The sequence below is a fragment of the Tachypleus tridentatus genome, chromosome 5, assembly GCF_004210375.1.
Source record: "Tachypleus tridentatus isolate NWPU-2018 chromosome 5, ASM421037v1, whole genome shotgun sequence".
NCBI classification, from domain to species: domain Eukaryota; kingdom Metazoa; phylum Arthropoda; class Merostomata; order Xiphosura; family Limulidae; genus Tachypleus; species Tachypleus tridentatus.
In genome coordinates, this window is record NC_134829.1 from 51659955 (window position 1) to 51676307 (window position 16353).

The following is a 16353-nucleotide window of genomic DNA, read 5'->3' on the forward strand; positions in this document are numbered from 1 at the left end:
TATGGTAAAGGAAGTGAAAGTACGTCTATTAAGAACTTTATATATTGCTTAGTTTTCTAAACAAAATTGGTGTTTTTCATTTTTATCAATTGAGATTTTTTAATCATAAAAAATAAAATTCCACTTATTGTTCCTCACTTAATTTTTCGATAATTTGTTCTTGATTTTGAAAAAAAAAGTTGTTGATTTCTTTATATTTTATCCCATAACATGATAATTGGGTTTTATCTTCGTAGTTTATGAAGAAAACCAGTTCGCACTCAAAACATTCATTTTGGATTTTGCGGTCAAATTAATTAATTTTAGTTTTTTCTTCTTCTAAAATTCATTTCCATGTTTTCCATCTCTCAACGCAGTTTTTAATTTGTTGTTCGATATCTCAGTCTTTCTTCCCGGTGAATCTTGCAGGCCTAATTACTCTAGAATTATGAGTCACATCCTCACAGCGGAAATATATAAATTGACCTATTATTCAAAACGCAGTTTAACCAAATATACTGGAAGAAACGTAAGGGATCGATATAACAGTAAAACAATGATGGCAAATGTGTAATATTACATGGAAAAGTGGCTTGTTTAGAATTTCGCGCAAAGCTACACGAGAGTTATCTGCGCTAACCATCCATAATTTTGTAGTGTAAGACAGAGGGAAGACAGCTAGTCATCACCACCCACCCTTAAGCTACTCTTTTACCAACAAATAGTGGGATTGAACGTCATATTATAACGCCTCCACGGGTAAAAGGGAGAGCATGTTTGGCGTGGCACGGATTCGAACCCACGACCCTCGAATTACGAGTCGAGTGCCTTAACCATTTAGCTGTGCCGGGCTGGAAAATTGGGAAGTCATTAGTTGTGTACAATAGGTGACGAACATCATATATGTGTAAAATGTAAGGTTTATATTAAATTAAAACACATCTTAAAATGCTGGCTAAAGTATTAAATATCAATAGTTTCTTTCAATTCATTTCTTCATTTATTGTTCGCATCGTGTTCAACACAAAGTTACACTAAGGGTTGTCATCGCGGGTAATCGAATTTCAAACTTTAACCTTGTCAGCCTGTAAACTTAAACTTACCGCTGCCCCGCTGTGGAGCCTTAAAATTATCAAATTTTGTAAAACCAAAAGTTTATTTTAGCGTAAAAGTACACAATGGTCTAGCTCTGCTGTGCCTGTTGTACTGACTGAACATTGAATTTTATTTTTTTAAGCTTTCAAGCGTCATGCTTTGTCACCGAGGATGGGGGGCAAAACCAGATGGTCTGCAAGAGAGATAACATGTTACACGCAACTTAAACCGTAAACATTTGATGAAATATGACTGATATCGATTTTTGCCTTCCTATTGAAACAAATGAGCTGTAACTTATTTGCGGTCGTTGATTTGGCAAACAACAGTTCGGACAAATGTTAAAGTATAGAACGTCATCTGGAGTTGTTTGTTTTTTTTTCTTTTAATCGCAGTTAGAACTTTTAGAGTTCATCTTAAATTTTACTTAGCGCTAAACTGAAATTTAAGTAAAATCATAATGGGATGAATAAAGAGAGGCCTGTTTAGACTTCCGAAAATAACATTACGAACGACTGTTTGTTTGTTTTGGAATTTCGCACAAAGCTTCTCGAGGGCTATCTGTGCTAGCCGTCCCTACGTTAGTAGTGTAAGACTAGAGGGAAGGCAGCTAGTCATCACCACCGCCAACTGTTGGGCTACTCTTTTACCAACGAATAGTGGGATTGACCGTCACATTATAACGCTCCCACAGCTGGGAGGGCGAGCATGTTTGGCGCGACTCGGGCGCGAACCCGCGACCCTCAGATTACGAAGCGCACGCCTTAACGCGCTAGGCCATGCCAGGCCATTCGAACAACTGAAAGAAAAACTAATTTGGAAAGGAATTAGCGATGAAAATTGGTTTTCAAAATTGAAATTAACAAAAGAGATGGAAAGAAAATACTTCTAGAGTCGACATTACGGACAGCTGGATTCAAATCAAAATTGAACACATATTATAAAGAGAACGAATGATTAAAAATAAAAGAAATAAAGAGAAGCAGTTCTACTGGTTTCCTCTGGAAGATGGCGCAGCAACACAAGGAATAACCTGATTACTTCAAGCCAGTGTTCTAACGCTTTACAACGTTTACAAGTGTTTCGCGCGCTTCAGTTTCATTCCATGTTCAGAAATTGGCGTATGAGGACGTTAGGTTTCCGGCAATCGCGGTGTCTGGCCGGCGTCGTTTCGTCTCCCTGGATATTTCTCTACCGCTACAGTTAAACGTGCTTGGGATGGTAATTAGCTCTACTACCGTATTTACGTCATGCAGTTTGTGCATAAGTTTTTTGTTTTGTTTCTTAAATTCTTTAATAGCTCACAGTTGTTTGATACGTGGCGATATGGACGCCATAGTTTGAGTTAACTTAATCTAAGACTAACTTGGTTATTTCAGGTTCAAAAAGTAAAACTTGCGAGATAAATAACTGGTTTGTAAAGGTGAATTATTGTGATTTTCCTTGTTAATATAAAATAGAATAATTCAACAATATATCTTTAATGTGTTTCTTTTCTTCAGGTTTATAAATTTTAATATTTCAATATAACGGAGGTTCTATCAGTCGCCATTAATCTAAATAAATGCATGTTTAATTCAACTGTCATACATTTAGAATGCGAAACATGTTGAATTCATCGTTTGTAATCTGAAACATATTTTCCATGTTAAATTCAGTCGACAGACAATACGCGTTGGATGACGCAGGACAACATGCTATTGTTTGTTACTTATTAAAACATAGTATAAACACGTATTTAACAGGATAATATTGTCGAATGGAGGTTCGGGCGTAACTTGTAATGTATCCAGACTGTAAATCAGAGATTCTTAGTTCGCATCCAGTTGCTGAACAAACGTACTTCGCACTGTAGTGTATTCGTTAAACTCCAGTATTCGGTCAGACAAGAGTTGGCGGCGGGTGCTTGTTGACTAGTTGCCTTACCTGTAATCCAACGTTTCTTAACGTTTTTCATATCAGGAACCGGCTCGCTGTTTCCTTAAACTGTTGCGTACCGTTAAGAGGCAAGTACAGTGTTAACCCATTACATGACTAATACATCGGTTTATGTTTGTTTATTCGTGTCGGGAGGAAGTTAGGGAAGACGATGCTCAGGTATTTCTTGTGTAGCTTTGCAATAAAAAACAATAAACATTTTAACACCGCGTTACGTTGTTGTACTTTCAAGACTATATTATGCAGATGTAATTTCAGGAGTATGATATTCCGCTATAATTTCAGGAGTATATTGACGTGTCATAACTTCAAGATCTTATTATGTTGTTATGTTTTTAATATTACATTGTACGTTTCGATTTGGAATATTATATTATGCTGTTATAACTGCAGGCGTTTATATTGTTATACTTACGAGATTATATTATACTGTTACTGTTACAAGATTGTGGTATTTTGTTTTAACTTTTCCGGACAACGTATCCAACTTTATAGACTTCTGGTTCATTTTATTAGTGAAAGAGCAAAACTACCTTAATTATATTAATTTATATTCCAGTCGTTAGCTTTTTCTGATCCACTTGTTAATCACAAAATATTTGCAGAGGAGAGAGATAAAAAAAAACAAAAACACATTGGCCGCTACTTCTGCTGGGAGTCATATGCTATAGTGTAATTTGGAACTGTGTGTAAACCTGATCAGGTTAAAAATGTCGAAGAAATTGTTTAACTGAAGATTTACATAAAATAGCTTGTAGAATGTTTTCATTGAGTATTTACAAAATTATAACTTGTAGAATGTTTGTTTGTTTTTGAATTTCGCACAAAGCTACTCGAGGACTATCTGTGCTAGCCGTCCCTAATTTAGCAGTGTAAGACTAGAGGGAAGGCAGCTAGTCATCACCACCCACCGCCAACTCTTGGGCTACTCTTTTACCAACGAATAGTGGGATTGACCATCACATAATAACGTTTCCACGGCTGAAAGGGCGAGCATGTTTGGCGGGACGGGAATGCGACCCTCGTAGCTTGTAGAATGTTTTCGTCGAGTATTTACAAAATCGTAGCTTGAAGAATGTTTTTGTTGATTGTTTTAGAAAATTATAAAGTATAGAATATTTTCATCGAGTGTTATTGCAAATTATAGTTTGTATAATGTTTTCATTCAGTAGTTTAGAAAGTTAGCGTGTGAAATGTTTTCATCATTTGAAGGTTTACTTAGACTAGCTTATGGAATGTTTACTTACTGAGGGATTATAATGGTCTATAATGTATAACTAAGAGCTTCTTTGATTTTGTTTTTACATTCTCTGGGTCACTGTTAACTGTGTAGTAACAATGTGATTACCATACTTTGTTTTAGTTTTGCATCTTTCGATTCACGTTCCCTGCTCTGCACTGATCAATTATATTTAACTCCTACATATGTTCTAGATGCAAAATTCTGAACATATTAAGACGTTCTATTTGCACTTTCCCAACAGAGATATTTCATAAGGTCACTAAACTCAACCAGTTTCCTACTATTAAACTTTTTTCTTAAACGGAACCGAAGACATAATGAAAAGTATTTTATGTGTGTTTCTTTTACTTAAAAACAAATGTACCTTTTATTGAAGTTGATGGTGATATCTCTAATTATTTGATTTTTTTTTTCGTATTATACAAACTAACAACTTCTCTACTTTGGCTTTTTGTTTTTTATTAGAAACATTTTGGAAGTAATGACAGAATAGTGCGAAACAGTCAGATGATTACTTGATGACGAGAAACCCATTTGAAATATAAATGTATATTAGAACGGTTTTTATGGGTATTAATACTTTTATAAATAAGGAGAGAACAACGTTTTGACCTTCCGAGATCATCTTCAGGTTAATAAGAAGAGAGTTCGAATGTGACCGTTGACGGACACATGTCTTAGGGACGAGAGGATAAACGGGTACGGGATTGTAGGGGGCGATGCAGATAGATGTTAGGTTATTAATTAGTATAGGGTATTAAAGTGTTACTTTATATTGGTTTAATTTTGGTTTTAGTTGCTGTATAAGTAGGGCTTCATTGATTTTGCGTTTGTTTATATTTGTTTCCCTACTTAATATTTCGGTGTTTTTTATGGTTATGTTGTGTTTATTTGATTTGCTGTGTTCAAAAATGTGTGAAGGTGTTTTTATGTGTTTTTTTTATATTTTAGTTTCCATTTTTCTGCTTGTTTCTCCAATATAGAAGTCGTGACAGTTGTTGTATTTTATTGTATTTTATAAATTATATTGGTGTTGTGTTTGTCAGTGTAGTTTTTACATAGTATGGACTTTAGTTTTGTACCTGGTTTTAGAATAAATTTGGTGTTTACTGGAATGTTGTGTTTTGTTGTTAGTTTTTTCCATATGTTTATTATTTTTTCGCTGATGTTCGGAACATATGGTATGCAGCAGTATAAGGTTTTGTAGAGCGTTGTATTTTGGGATTTACTATTGTTTGTTTGTTGTTGATCTAGGTGTGCGACTACATTTTTTTCCACGTTTTGTTTTAGGAAATTTGTTGATGTTGATGAAGTGTTGTTTTATTTTGTTGACTTCATCGTTAATTTTATCAGGTGAACATAGTGTTGTGGCTGTGTTTATTTGATATGTTGAGTTTTTGTTTTGTTTTGTTTCATGTGCCGAGTCTCAGTTCTAGTGATACACAATTCTAAACAGAAATCCACAGAAAATTACCCATACAGGATTGTACATTCTATGCTCACCCTTCAACATCAACAACATTTCCGTTTAATGGTGTAAAACGATTAGAAAATTGACTTTTATCTGCATACCAACAGTTTCATTTAACAGTGTGAACAGATCAGGAGATTAACTGTAGTTACATGCTGATTGTAACGATTGACAATGTGAAAACAATCAGTAGATTGGCTGTATGACCCATCGTTCCGACTGTTCCATTTAACACAATGGTTTGTTTTTAATTTCGCACAAAGTTATTCGAGAGCTATCTACGCTAGCCGTTTCTAATTTATCAGTGTAAGACTAGAGGGAAAGCAGCTAGTCATCTCCACCCACCGCCAACTCTTGAGCTACTCTTTTACCAACAAATAGTGGGATTGACCGTCACATTATAACGCCTCCACGGCTGAAAGGGCGAGCATGTTTGGCGCGACAGGGATGCGAACCCGCGACCCTCGGATTACGAGTCAAGTGCCTTAACCACCTGGCCATGCCGGACCGCTCATTTAACACAGTGTTTATTTTTGTTTTTGAAAGTTCATCTGAAGCGACTTGAGAGATATCTTTTGCTAACCGTTGTTGATTTAGATTTAATATTCCAAAGGGAAAACAGACAGTCAATACCACCCACCGCCAATTTATAAATTTCGATTTAAAGCTTTTGTAGCTTTGAGTTAACACAGTGGTTCTTAACCTTGTTGGAGGTACTGTACCAGACCAGTGGTTCTTAACCTTGTTGGACGTACTGAACCAGACCAGTGGTTCTTAACCTTGTTGGACGTACTGAACCAGACCAGTCGTTCTTAACCTTGTTGGACGTACTGAACCAGACCAGTGGTTTTTAACCTTGTTGGAGGTACTGAACCCCAGAAGTTTCGTACTTGCATTCACTGAACCCTTCGTAATTGGAAAAATAAAATATTATTTTTTTTCAAATTCAAAACATAAGTAGATATTTTATTAGTGCACAAAATGAACCATGCATCACTTGCACACAATATAACTGTGTTCAAAGAACAAAACCAACAAAACATTAATTTCACACAAAAACAAAACTCAATGAATATTTACTACAAATCAATGTGACTTTTGCTGTTGCCTTTCAGAGACAAGTTTAGAAATGCGCGGCTTCACCTTGGCAAGTGCCACTCTCATATCATTTTCGCAACAAAGTCTGTTCCTTTTCTTCGTTTTTATGTCTACCATTCACGTAAAGGATTGCTCGCAAAGATACGTTGTAACAAATGGTGTTAGTATCTTAAGGTCTTTCTTAGTATTAAGAGGGTACGCTACGATTTGGTGACACCAAAACGTTGAGAGTATTGTTGTTCTAAAAAGTTGCTGTTGAATTTGGCTCTGCTGAAGTTCAATGATTTCGTCGAGGTATTCATCATTGACATCTGCTGTCGCAATACTAAACGTGAATGGCTGTCTCACCCATGCTGGATGTGACTCTCTGGTGGGAAGTATCTGTCGAGAGACTTTGCGAGGATGGCAATTGCTTCCTTCAGTTCCCCGGGTACAGAAATGTCTCCGATTTCAAACACATCTTCGATCTTACTTACACAGTCGTCCATCAGGAGAAAGTTTGTGAAGTTATCATTTTCTGTTCATCGTTTCCATAACGGTAGCTTTGTTTGAAAAACCTTCAGGTTTTCTTTCTCTTCGATGATGTTGACTTCACCTCCCTGCATCTGTTGATTGAGATGATTGAGACCATTGAAGATATCGGCCATGTACGCCAAAATGAGAATGAACTCAGATTTTTCGAAGCAATCTGCATGACAATGTTGGTGATCTCGCAAAAATAGAGCTAATTCCACACGTATGGCAAAAACACGATTCAACACCTTTCTTTGGGATAACCACCGAACGTTAGAATGATACAGAAGTACCTCGAATTCAGAGCCCATTTCATTACACAGCTCTTTGAAGATGCGGTGCTTCAGGGCACTATTTCACACAAAGTTCACACATTTTACTACAATTTTTAATACTTCTGCCAGTTTTGAAGGCAAGGATTTTGTTGCCAACGCATGCCTGTGCAGAACACAGTGCGTTACAATGATGTGTGGTGCATCGGCTTTCACCAGCGCACCAAAACCAGAGTTTCGTCCCAGCATGACTGGAGCTCCGTCCCAACAAACTGTAGAAACCATATCCCACGAAAGATCGTTGTCTCTGAAGAAGTTATCCACAATTTCTTCACGTCGGCTGCCTTGGTTGTTGTTGTAAGAGACTTACAAAATAAAAAAAATCTTCTTTCATCTTGTCGTTCTTCACATAGCTCACGAATACAACAAGTTGGCTTAGATTGGAAACGTCGGTGGTTTCGTCGAGTTGAAGGCTGAATGTTGCTGGTCTTGAAATCAGATCTGCAACTACTTGAGCTAAGGTGTCATCGCTCATGCCATCTATTCTGCTGCTGATGGTGTCATTTGAAAGAGGAATTTGGGATAACTTATTTTCAGCAGCTTTTCTCAGCATGATATTCGCCATCTTCAACGCAGCTGGTTTTACGAGTGCTTCACCAATGGCGTGGTTTGCCCTGCTTTTCGATCAAATATGCAACTTCGTACGATGCTGTGAGGATCGGTTTGTCGATGGGTACAAAACAGGTAAAGTAGCCTTTTCATCGAACCTGGCTCTCTTTACCTTGAATTCAGCAAACGTTGTGTTCTTGTATTTCCCATCTCCATGCAGCTTTAGGGAGTGTTCTCTTAGCTTTGCCGGTGCTAGACTAGAATTGCTCAACTTGGCATTGCAAATCATGCATTGAGGACGCTGACTCCCATCATGTTCCGTTATACACGTGAATCCATATTGCACGTATTCGTCCGACCACTTTCTGTTTTTGCTTGACATAGTTAGTATGAAGGGATTGAAAGATTAAGAAAAAAATCACAATTACTACAGTCACAAGTCGACTGCTAAGCGCACGAAGTTCCTTGCAGCACAGACATTAAGGCCAATTGATGTGACGTGATCAGCCGCAGCCAATGATGGCCAAGTGGAGCATGACGTCACGAATCATACGAGTGGTGCGAACGTAATGGACACACACACACACACACACAATGTGTGTATCTTTACCTCCGCCGAACTCCTGAGACTGATTCACCGAACTCCTGGGATTCGATTGAACCCAGGATAAGAACCACTGAGTTAATATAAAAATACTTCTTGTTACAAAAATTTTGTTTTTGACACGTTAGACAGTAAAGCGTTTATATATATTGTAGTGACTTGAACAGTTTTCACTGTTGTAAATATCTTTGTAAAATCACTAAAAATGTATGCATTAATTATATATTTATTATAATTTCATCTGTTTGAGTTTTGTTAACTACCGATAAATTAGACAAATGGAGAAATCAGCTAGGAAAAGAAAAAAAAAACAAAAACAGTCGCAATTATCAATATAGAATACCTCACCCAGAACACGTGCATTCAGTTACTCATATCACGGTGGGTCATTATTTTCCATTCTTCAGTAAAACCTATGAGCTTGAAGGTAAAAATATGCTTGACTAGCACGAAGTTAGTCTTACGGAAGCCTAAAGCGCCAAGTGGGTAAAAAAAAAGGTCTCGTTAGTACGAGATGATAACAAAATGATGACGCAAGCCTTTAGCGTTATGTTTAAACGGATTTAATATGAGTGTTTCCATTACTATTGTAAATTATATTTTATCCTGTGATTAACGCAAAACACAGAAATCATCTGTGATTTATATATATGTTAAATAAGAACATTAAGAAAGAATTCCGATAATAAGAAGTTTTTAGTGTTAATGTGTATTTTAACGTAATCACTTAGAAAGACTGTCTTAGCAACAAGGTAAGTGGTCTAACAGTGCATTGTTGTCCGTTACAAGTTCCGGTAAAAGGACAGAAAGCTCTTAATAAAAGTATTTTAACGTAGACAAAAATCGTTTATAATTCGACATATTAATTTACCTACGTTATGAGTCTTAAACAAATAAATGTTTTGTTGTGTAATACTATTAATATTCTAGTTTTACTGCTGAGATTTAAGAACCAGTGTACTTGTATGGTTGTTGTTCTTCAAGTTCCAATACTGTTTAGATTTTCGTATCAATAAAATCGTTTTGTCTCTTAGATTTGGCCGGGAGAAACTTCTACTGACATCTGAGATTTCATCCACAGTCCCTCGCAATGTCAGACTCGTGGCGTGAGGGCGCCCTCTCTCGTATGGTCAAAGTAACGCACAGCGGAGTGAGGATACGAAGTTACTGGGGGTGTGGTGTGTTTTATGTTCTGGAGGTGTTGTATCTGCTGTTGTGTTTGTGGTGCAAAGCTGAAGTTTCGAGAGACAGCAGTATCTATAAAGTCTACAGAACATTTAACAGAACTGTCAACTTTACTCACATCGCGGTGGACTTCCATTCTGGCCGCGTGTATTTAGGAGCCACGAACTGGATATATCAGTTCAACAATTCCTTAATCATGGAAGCTAAAGTTCAAACGGGACCTGTACTGGACAGCGTCCAGTGTTCCCCAATCTACTGTCGTAATCAGGAGAAGACGTACATGGCTAACTTCAATAAAATTCTAGTCATAGATGATAAAAATAGTATGCTAATAGTTTGTGGGAGTGCTCACCAGGGGGCGTGTCGACGTCATCAGTTGATAAACGTATCACATTATGAAGATCTAGTTCCAGTTCCTGTAGCTGCTAATGATGGAAGTTCTTCCACTTACGCCTTCATAGGTACAGCTCCTTATCTTGACAATATTTCACGAGTCCTTTACGTAGGAGCCACCAACAGTCGATTAGGGCCATACAGAGATATGGTTCCTGCTATTACTAGTCGTAGCCTGGCTGACGGACCAGACAAACCTTTTGGGATCATTGAAAAGTCTTTTTCCACTATTTCTCGAGTTGACATTAGTTCACACCTTAGGGATTACTATCTCGTTAATTACATCTATGGGTTCTGCTCTGGAGATTTTGTTTACTTTTGTACTGTTCAAAGAAAATCTCACTTGAGGGCGCTGGAGGAATGGGGATACGTCACGCGTCTGGCGCGTGTGTGTGCGTCCGATGCTGGTTATAACACTTACACAGAAGTAACGTTGCAGTGTGTTAGTAAAGATGGTACCGATTACAATATACTTCAGGATGCAAGTATTGTTGCTGCAGGCTCCAACTTGGCAAATAAGTGTCAGATCCCTACAGGAAGTGATGTTTTAGTCGGCGTGTTTAGTAAAGGTGCTACTGACCACACTTTTCAACCTGCCCGGATGTCAGCCATGTGTGCTTTCTCGCTGGCAGAGATAGAGCAAAAGTTCACTGAAAACATTCACTTGTGTTATAATGGAAGTGTGGTCACTCGCAATATGGATTACATCGCCGGGAGCATAAAGGATTGTCCAGGATTAGGGTAAGCATGTTCATGCATTAGTAGTTAATGCGTCACTTGTAAGACAAGACGGTAGAGGGTGATAAATGCGTATTGACCTCAAGCAATAAGGGAGGGAATGGGTAAAGACAGTGATACCATCCGAGTAGTGAGCGTTGCTAGGTTCCCATGACGGGTAAATATGACGGTGGAATGCCACAGACGATTACGTAGTAGATCCACGAAGTGGAACCAGAGGACACTGGCTTCATGAAATAATGTCATGAAAGAGGGCACGTTGCTAGGCCGCCATGACAGACGAACATGACGTCAAAGACAATGATGCACACGAGATGTAACAAAATATCTCGAGGCGGGAAGATTTAAAACACTGATTCATTAGTTCTGTATTTAATTTTTCTGTTCGGAAATACAAAAGTTGTCACATGGGAAGGGAAGACAGAAGAAAATAAGATAGTTAGAAGAACAGAAAGGTCATACGTATACATGACAAAGGACACTTCCTAGTTGGCCAAGTCTATTTTGCATAAAATGAAAGTAATTTATAACACATTGTCTACGCATATACAGTATAGTTAATATTAAAAAACAAATGCTTCAAAGTTTACATATTTAACACTCACCATCTTTTAACTAAAAATTTTGTATATTACTGAATTTGAAAGTCAGTAAACACAGTTCTTCAATTTTACATTGTGATACAGAACACTAAATATATTTTTCAGTATTTGACGGGACATTCTAGTTAGTGTAAATTATTGTATATTGTGCCTGACATAAGGTCAGATATTAAGACTTGTCAATTGGTTTAGAAAAATTTTCAAAATGACGGATCTATTCAGTTATACCTTTTAATATCTACTTGCGCATGACAATGCACAGGATTTCGTTATACACTGACGTCTAATTATTGTTTTATGTAGTTTATGTTAAAATGCTTCGAAACTGGCGCATAATTTGAATCAGTGTTGTTATATCTTAGACGAAGATTTCAAATACTGTGTGTTAAGGTCATTGACAGCTACACGATAAAGGTCAGCTCTGGTTTATTTAACAGTAGTGGTAGGTTTATTGTATGGCACTTTTTAAATTAGTGACAGAACGTAGGTTGTTATGATTTATTGTACTGACATCCAATATCATAGTCATTACATACAGAACATACTAAATATCTGTCATATCTTTGGGAACACAAATCACCATGGTGACATCGTGTTCTTCATAAAAACATTGTGTCATTATTATTTTACAAACTATAGGCCCGGCATGGCCGAGCGCATTAAGGCGTGCGACTCGTAATCTGAGGGTCGCGGGTTCGCGTCCCCGTCGCGCCAAACATGCTCGCCCTTTCAGCCGTGGGGGCGTTATAATGTGACGGTCAATCCTACTATTCGTTGGTAAAAGAGTAGCTTAAGAGTTGGCGGTGGGTGGTGATGACTAGCTGCCTTCCCTCTAATCTTACACTGCTAAATTAGGGACGGCTAGCACAGATAGCCCTCGAGTAGCTTTGTGCGAAATTAAAAAAACAAACAAACAAACTATGATTGATTCAGTTCTAATTTTACTATTTATGGTATTTACTTAAACCTAAAATTACATGAATATGCGAAATGTATGAGATTTCTTTCATTATACAGTACAACACATTATATATTTGATTGGTTCATTTGTTTGTTTTGAATTTCGCGCAAAGCTACTCAAGGGCTGCCGGCACTAGTCGTCCCTAATTTAGCAGTGTAAAACAAGAGGGAAGGCAACTAGTCATCACCAGCCATCGCCAACTCTTGGGCTACTCTTTTACCAACGAATAGTGGGATTGACCATCACATATAACGCCCCCATGGCTGAAAGGGCGATATGTTTGGTACGACGGGGATCCGAACCCGCGACCCTCGGATTATCAATCAAACACCTTAAACCACCTGGCCATGCCGGGCCGTTTGACTGGTAACAGTGTGTTATTTCCAGGTGATTTAGATAAATTCGTTTACAACTTTGGTTTTGGTTTGTTTTGAATTTCGCGCAAAGCTACGCTAGGGCTGTCTACGCTAGCCGTCCCTAATTTGTAAGTGTAAGACTAAGGGAAGGCAGCTAGTCATCACCTCCCACCGCCAACTTTTGGGCTACTCTTTTACCAACGAATAGTGGTAGTGACCGTCACAATATAACACTCCCCACGCATGAAAAGGCGAGCATGTTTCGAACCCGCGACACAAGTTCGGACACATTAGGCTAATTTTTACTTAAATATTAACAAATGTCCAATCATGTTTGTTCATTTACGTTTCAATGTAAGAAAACGTACTCTTTCAAAACTGACGTAACATAACTCGTATTATCTTTTTTACCTAAATATCGGTGCAAAAACAAATTATATCTACATTACTCTTTCTAAACCTGTTTGTTTAACAAAGCATAAAATACATTTTTCAAAAATGAAAAATACCGAAAGATAAAACAGTCGTGGTAAAACCTTTTGTCAAAAATCAAGTGAATATTTTTAGATAAATACAAAAGAAGTATTTCCTCACATAAAATTATACTTCATTAACAGAACATAGATAGATAATTAAATGTCTAAATTATAAATCAGTATTATGTGAATTTCTTCACACGAAACTCGAATCTCATCACATATCGTATCTTTAGTAGGTAAAATCTCGGACTTAGTTATAACATGCTTTGAAACACTTACTAACAAAACTTTAAAATACACAAAGATTCTGCTCATAAAAACATGAAATACTCATCTGTACGGGTCTACCTTAGTGTGTTATGATAAATTGAGTTTCATTACTATCAATTCTTTTTTAAATCTCAATTTATATACTCTTCAGAAAAAGAAACGCAAAAGGGATAGTTTTTGTTATTTTAAAGAGAAATATATGTAATAACGTTACAAGCTCAGAGTATGTGATGTTACACGTGTTAAGACACTGATTGTCAGACCAAAATGACAATAAAAGTTGTGCACTTTGAAAACTGAGGAAAACATCGGATTTTTCGCCAAACGCATTCGTGTCCAATAAATTTGTTTGAGAGATCTGCATGTTCTGCAAGTGCAACATGTGCAAAATCCCTATAAAAGTGACGGGTTCTCGATTTCCATAGCTCAGTGTTAAGCCACCGACACGCAATACAGTTACGCCAAGACTGACTGAAGCACAACGCAACAACGCCATCGGTCGCTTGGAAGCAGGCGAATCTCGATCAGATGTTACCAGAGCTGTGAATGTCCATCCAAGCACCATCACAAGGCTATGGAATCGTCACCAACAACATGGATAAACTCGTGACCGTCCACGATCTGGCAGACCTCGTGCGACCACGCCCGCACAAGATCGCAACATCCGGTTACGTCACCTTCGGGATAGGACTACCACTGCGACGTCTATTGCCTCAACCATACCAGGGCTGCGTAGGATTTCCGATCAGACCGTACGCAACCGTCTACGAGATGCAGGAATCCGACCTCGACGTCCAGTCAGACGCGTCATCTTCACCCAGCAACATCGTCAAGCACGGCAGCAGTGGACTCGGGCACTTCGGGTATGGCCTCATCGACGATGGAGGCATGTTTGGTTCAGCGATGAATCACGTTTTATGCCTCGTAGGCAGGATGGAAAGACCCGTGTTTACCGTCGCCGAGGTGAACATTTTGCAGCAAACTGTGTGCAGAAAATTGACAGATTTGGTGGTGGCAGCGTCATGATGTGGGCTGCCATCGCCTACATTGCCAGAACAGACCTCTTGCACATTCGAGGGAATCTTAGGCTCAACGATACGTCGACGAGATTCTTAGGCCCCATGTGCAACCCATCATGGTGAACGTCAACGACGTTTTTCAACATGACAACGCCCGCCCTCACACAGCCCGACTCACCACTGTCTTCTTGAGACACCACAGCATCAACGTTCTTCTCTGGCCCTCCAGATCACCAGATTTAAACCCCTTCCAACATCTTTGGGACGAGTTGGACCGACGTCTGCGACGGCGACAACCTCAACCGCAGACTCTACCTCAGCTTGCAGCACCTTTGCAGGCTGAATGGACAGCCATTTCACAGGATGTGATTCGTCATCTTATCGCTTCCATGGGCAGGAGATGCCAAGCAGTTATTGATGCTCACGGGGGTCATACTCGTTATTGACGTTGAGTGACGTTAAACTTCACCTAGTGAGCGTGGACTTCGCCTTTGCAGACTTTGGATGTTCAGCAGTGAATGTGCAAAGTTTCACACATGTCATACAGAACTACTCGGAATAAACTTGTTAATAATTTGTCTCAAATTTTGCCTTTTGCGTTTCTTTTTTTTTAAGAGTATATTTGATACAACAAACTCATGTTACGTGATGAATCAGTGTAATATCATTAACATATGTAAGCAAAGCCACATATTAACAAAGCATCTAAGATCTACTGATATGCCATTTATGAAAACACCTTAGTTTATATAATACTGATTTACAGTGCAATGTAATAATTCCCATGTCATATATTTGTTATAGGTTTCTAGCATTTCTATTAGTCATATCGAATAAATTAACGTAAGTGAAATATAACTAATGAAAGTTTCCTTGTTCCAGAAATTATACAAAACGTGTCATATACTTGAAATATTTAACTAAACATTAAACAGACGGTTCTCCATGGTACAGATCATTAGATCTTTACTCTTACATGACTATATACATTTAAGTTAAGACTTCTAAAATATTACACATGCTGAAATACTTTCAAAATGTATAGATGTGATTGTCATATCTATATAAGTCATTTCTATATAAATGTTTCACTTATGCTGTCATGTGATTAAACAGTGTGATAACTAATGCAACTGTGGTACAAAGAATAAAGGGCCATGTTGAAAGAGAAGAAATGAAAACCTACAATGGTATTGAACAAGTATATTTTTGGTGTTAACAATACTATTGTGAAGTTTGTAAAATAATAATGACACAATGTTTTTATGAAGAACACGATGTCACCATGGTGATTTGTGTTCCCAGAGATATGTCAGATATTTAGTATGTTCTGTATGTAATGACTACGATATTGGATGTCAGTACAATAAATCATAACAACCTACGTTCTGTCACTAATTTAAAAAGTGCCATACAATAAACCTACCACTACTGTTAAATAAACCAGAGCTGACCTTTATCGTGTAGCTGTCAATGACCTCAACACACAGTATTTGAAATCTTCGTCTAAGATATAACAACACTGCTT

At 37.9% G+C, this 16353-nt stretch overlaps 1 protein-coding gene across 1 annotated transcript in view; it reads left to right on the forward strand.

The window, feature by feature from the left end:
* The first annotated feature begins 2154 nt into the window (after window positions 1-2154).
* LOC143251165 (plexin-B-like) overlaps window positions 2155-16353 on the forward strand; it is an 86525-nt gene continuing 72326 nt past the window's right edge. Inside the window, exons 1-3 of the mRNA XM_076502563.1 lie at window positions 2155-2295; window positions 9857-11141; window position 11199. Of these exons, the coding sequence (XP_076358678.1) occupies window positions 9913-11141; window position 11199 (1230 nt within the window). The 5' untranslated portion in view covers window positions 2155-2295; window positions 9857-9912. The remainder of the gene's footprint in view (window positions 2296-9856; window positions 11142-11198; window positions 11200-16353) is intronic.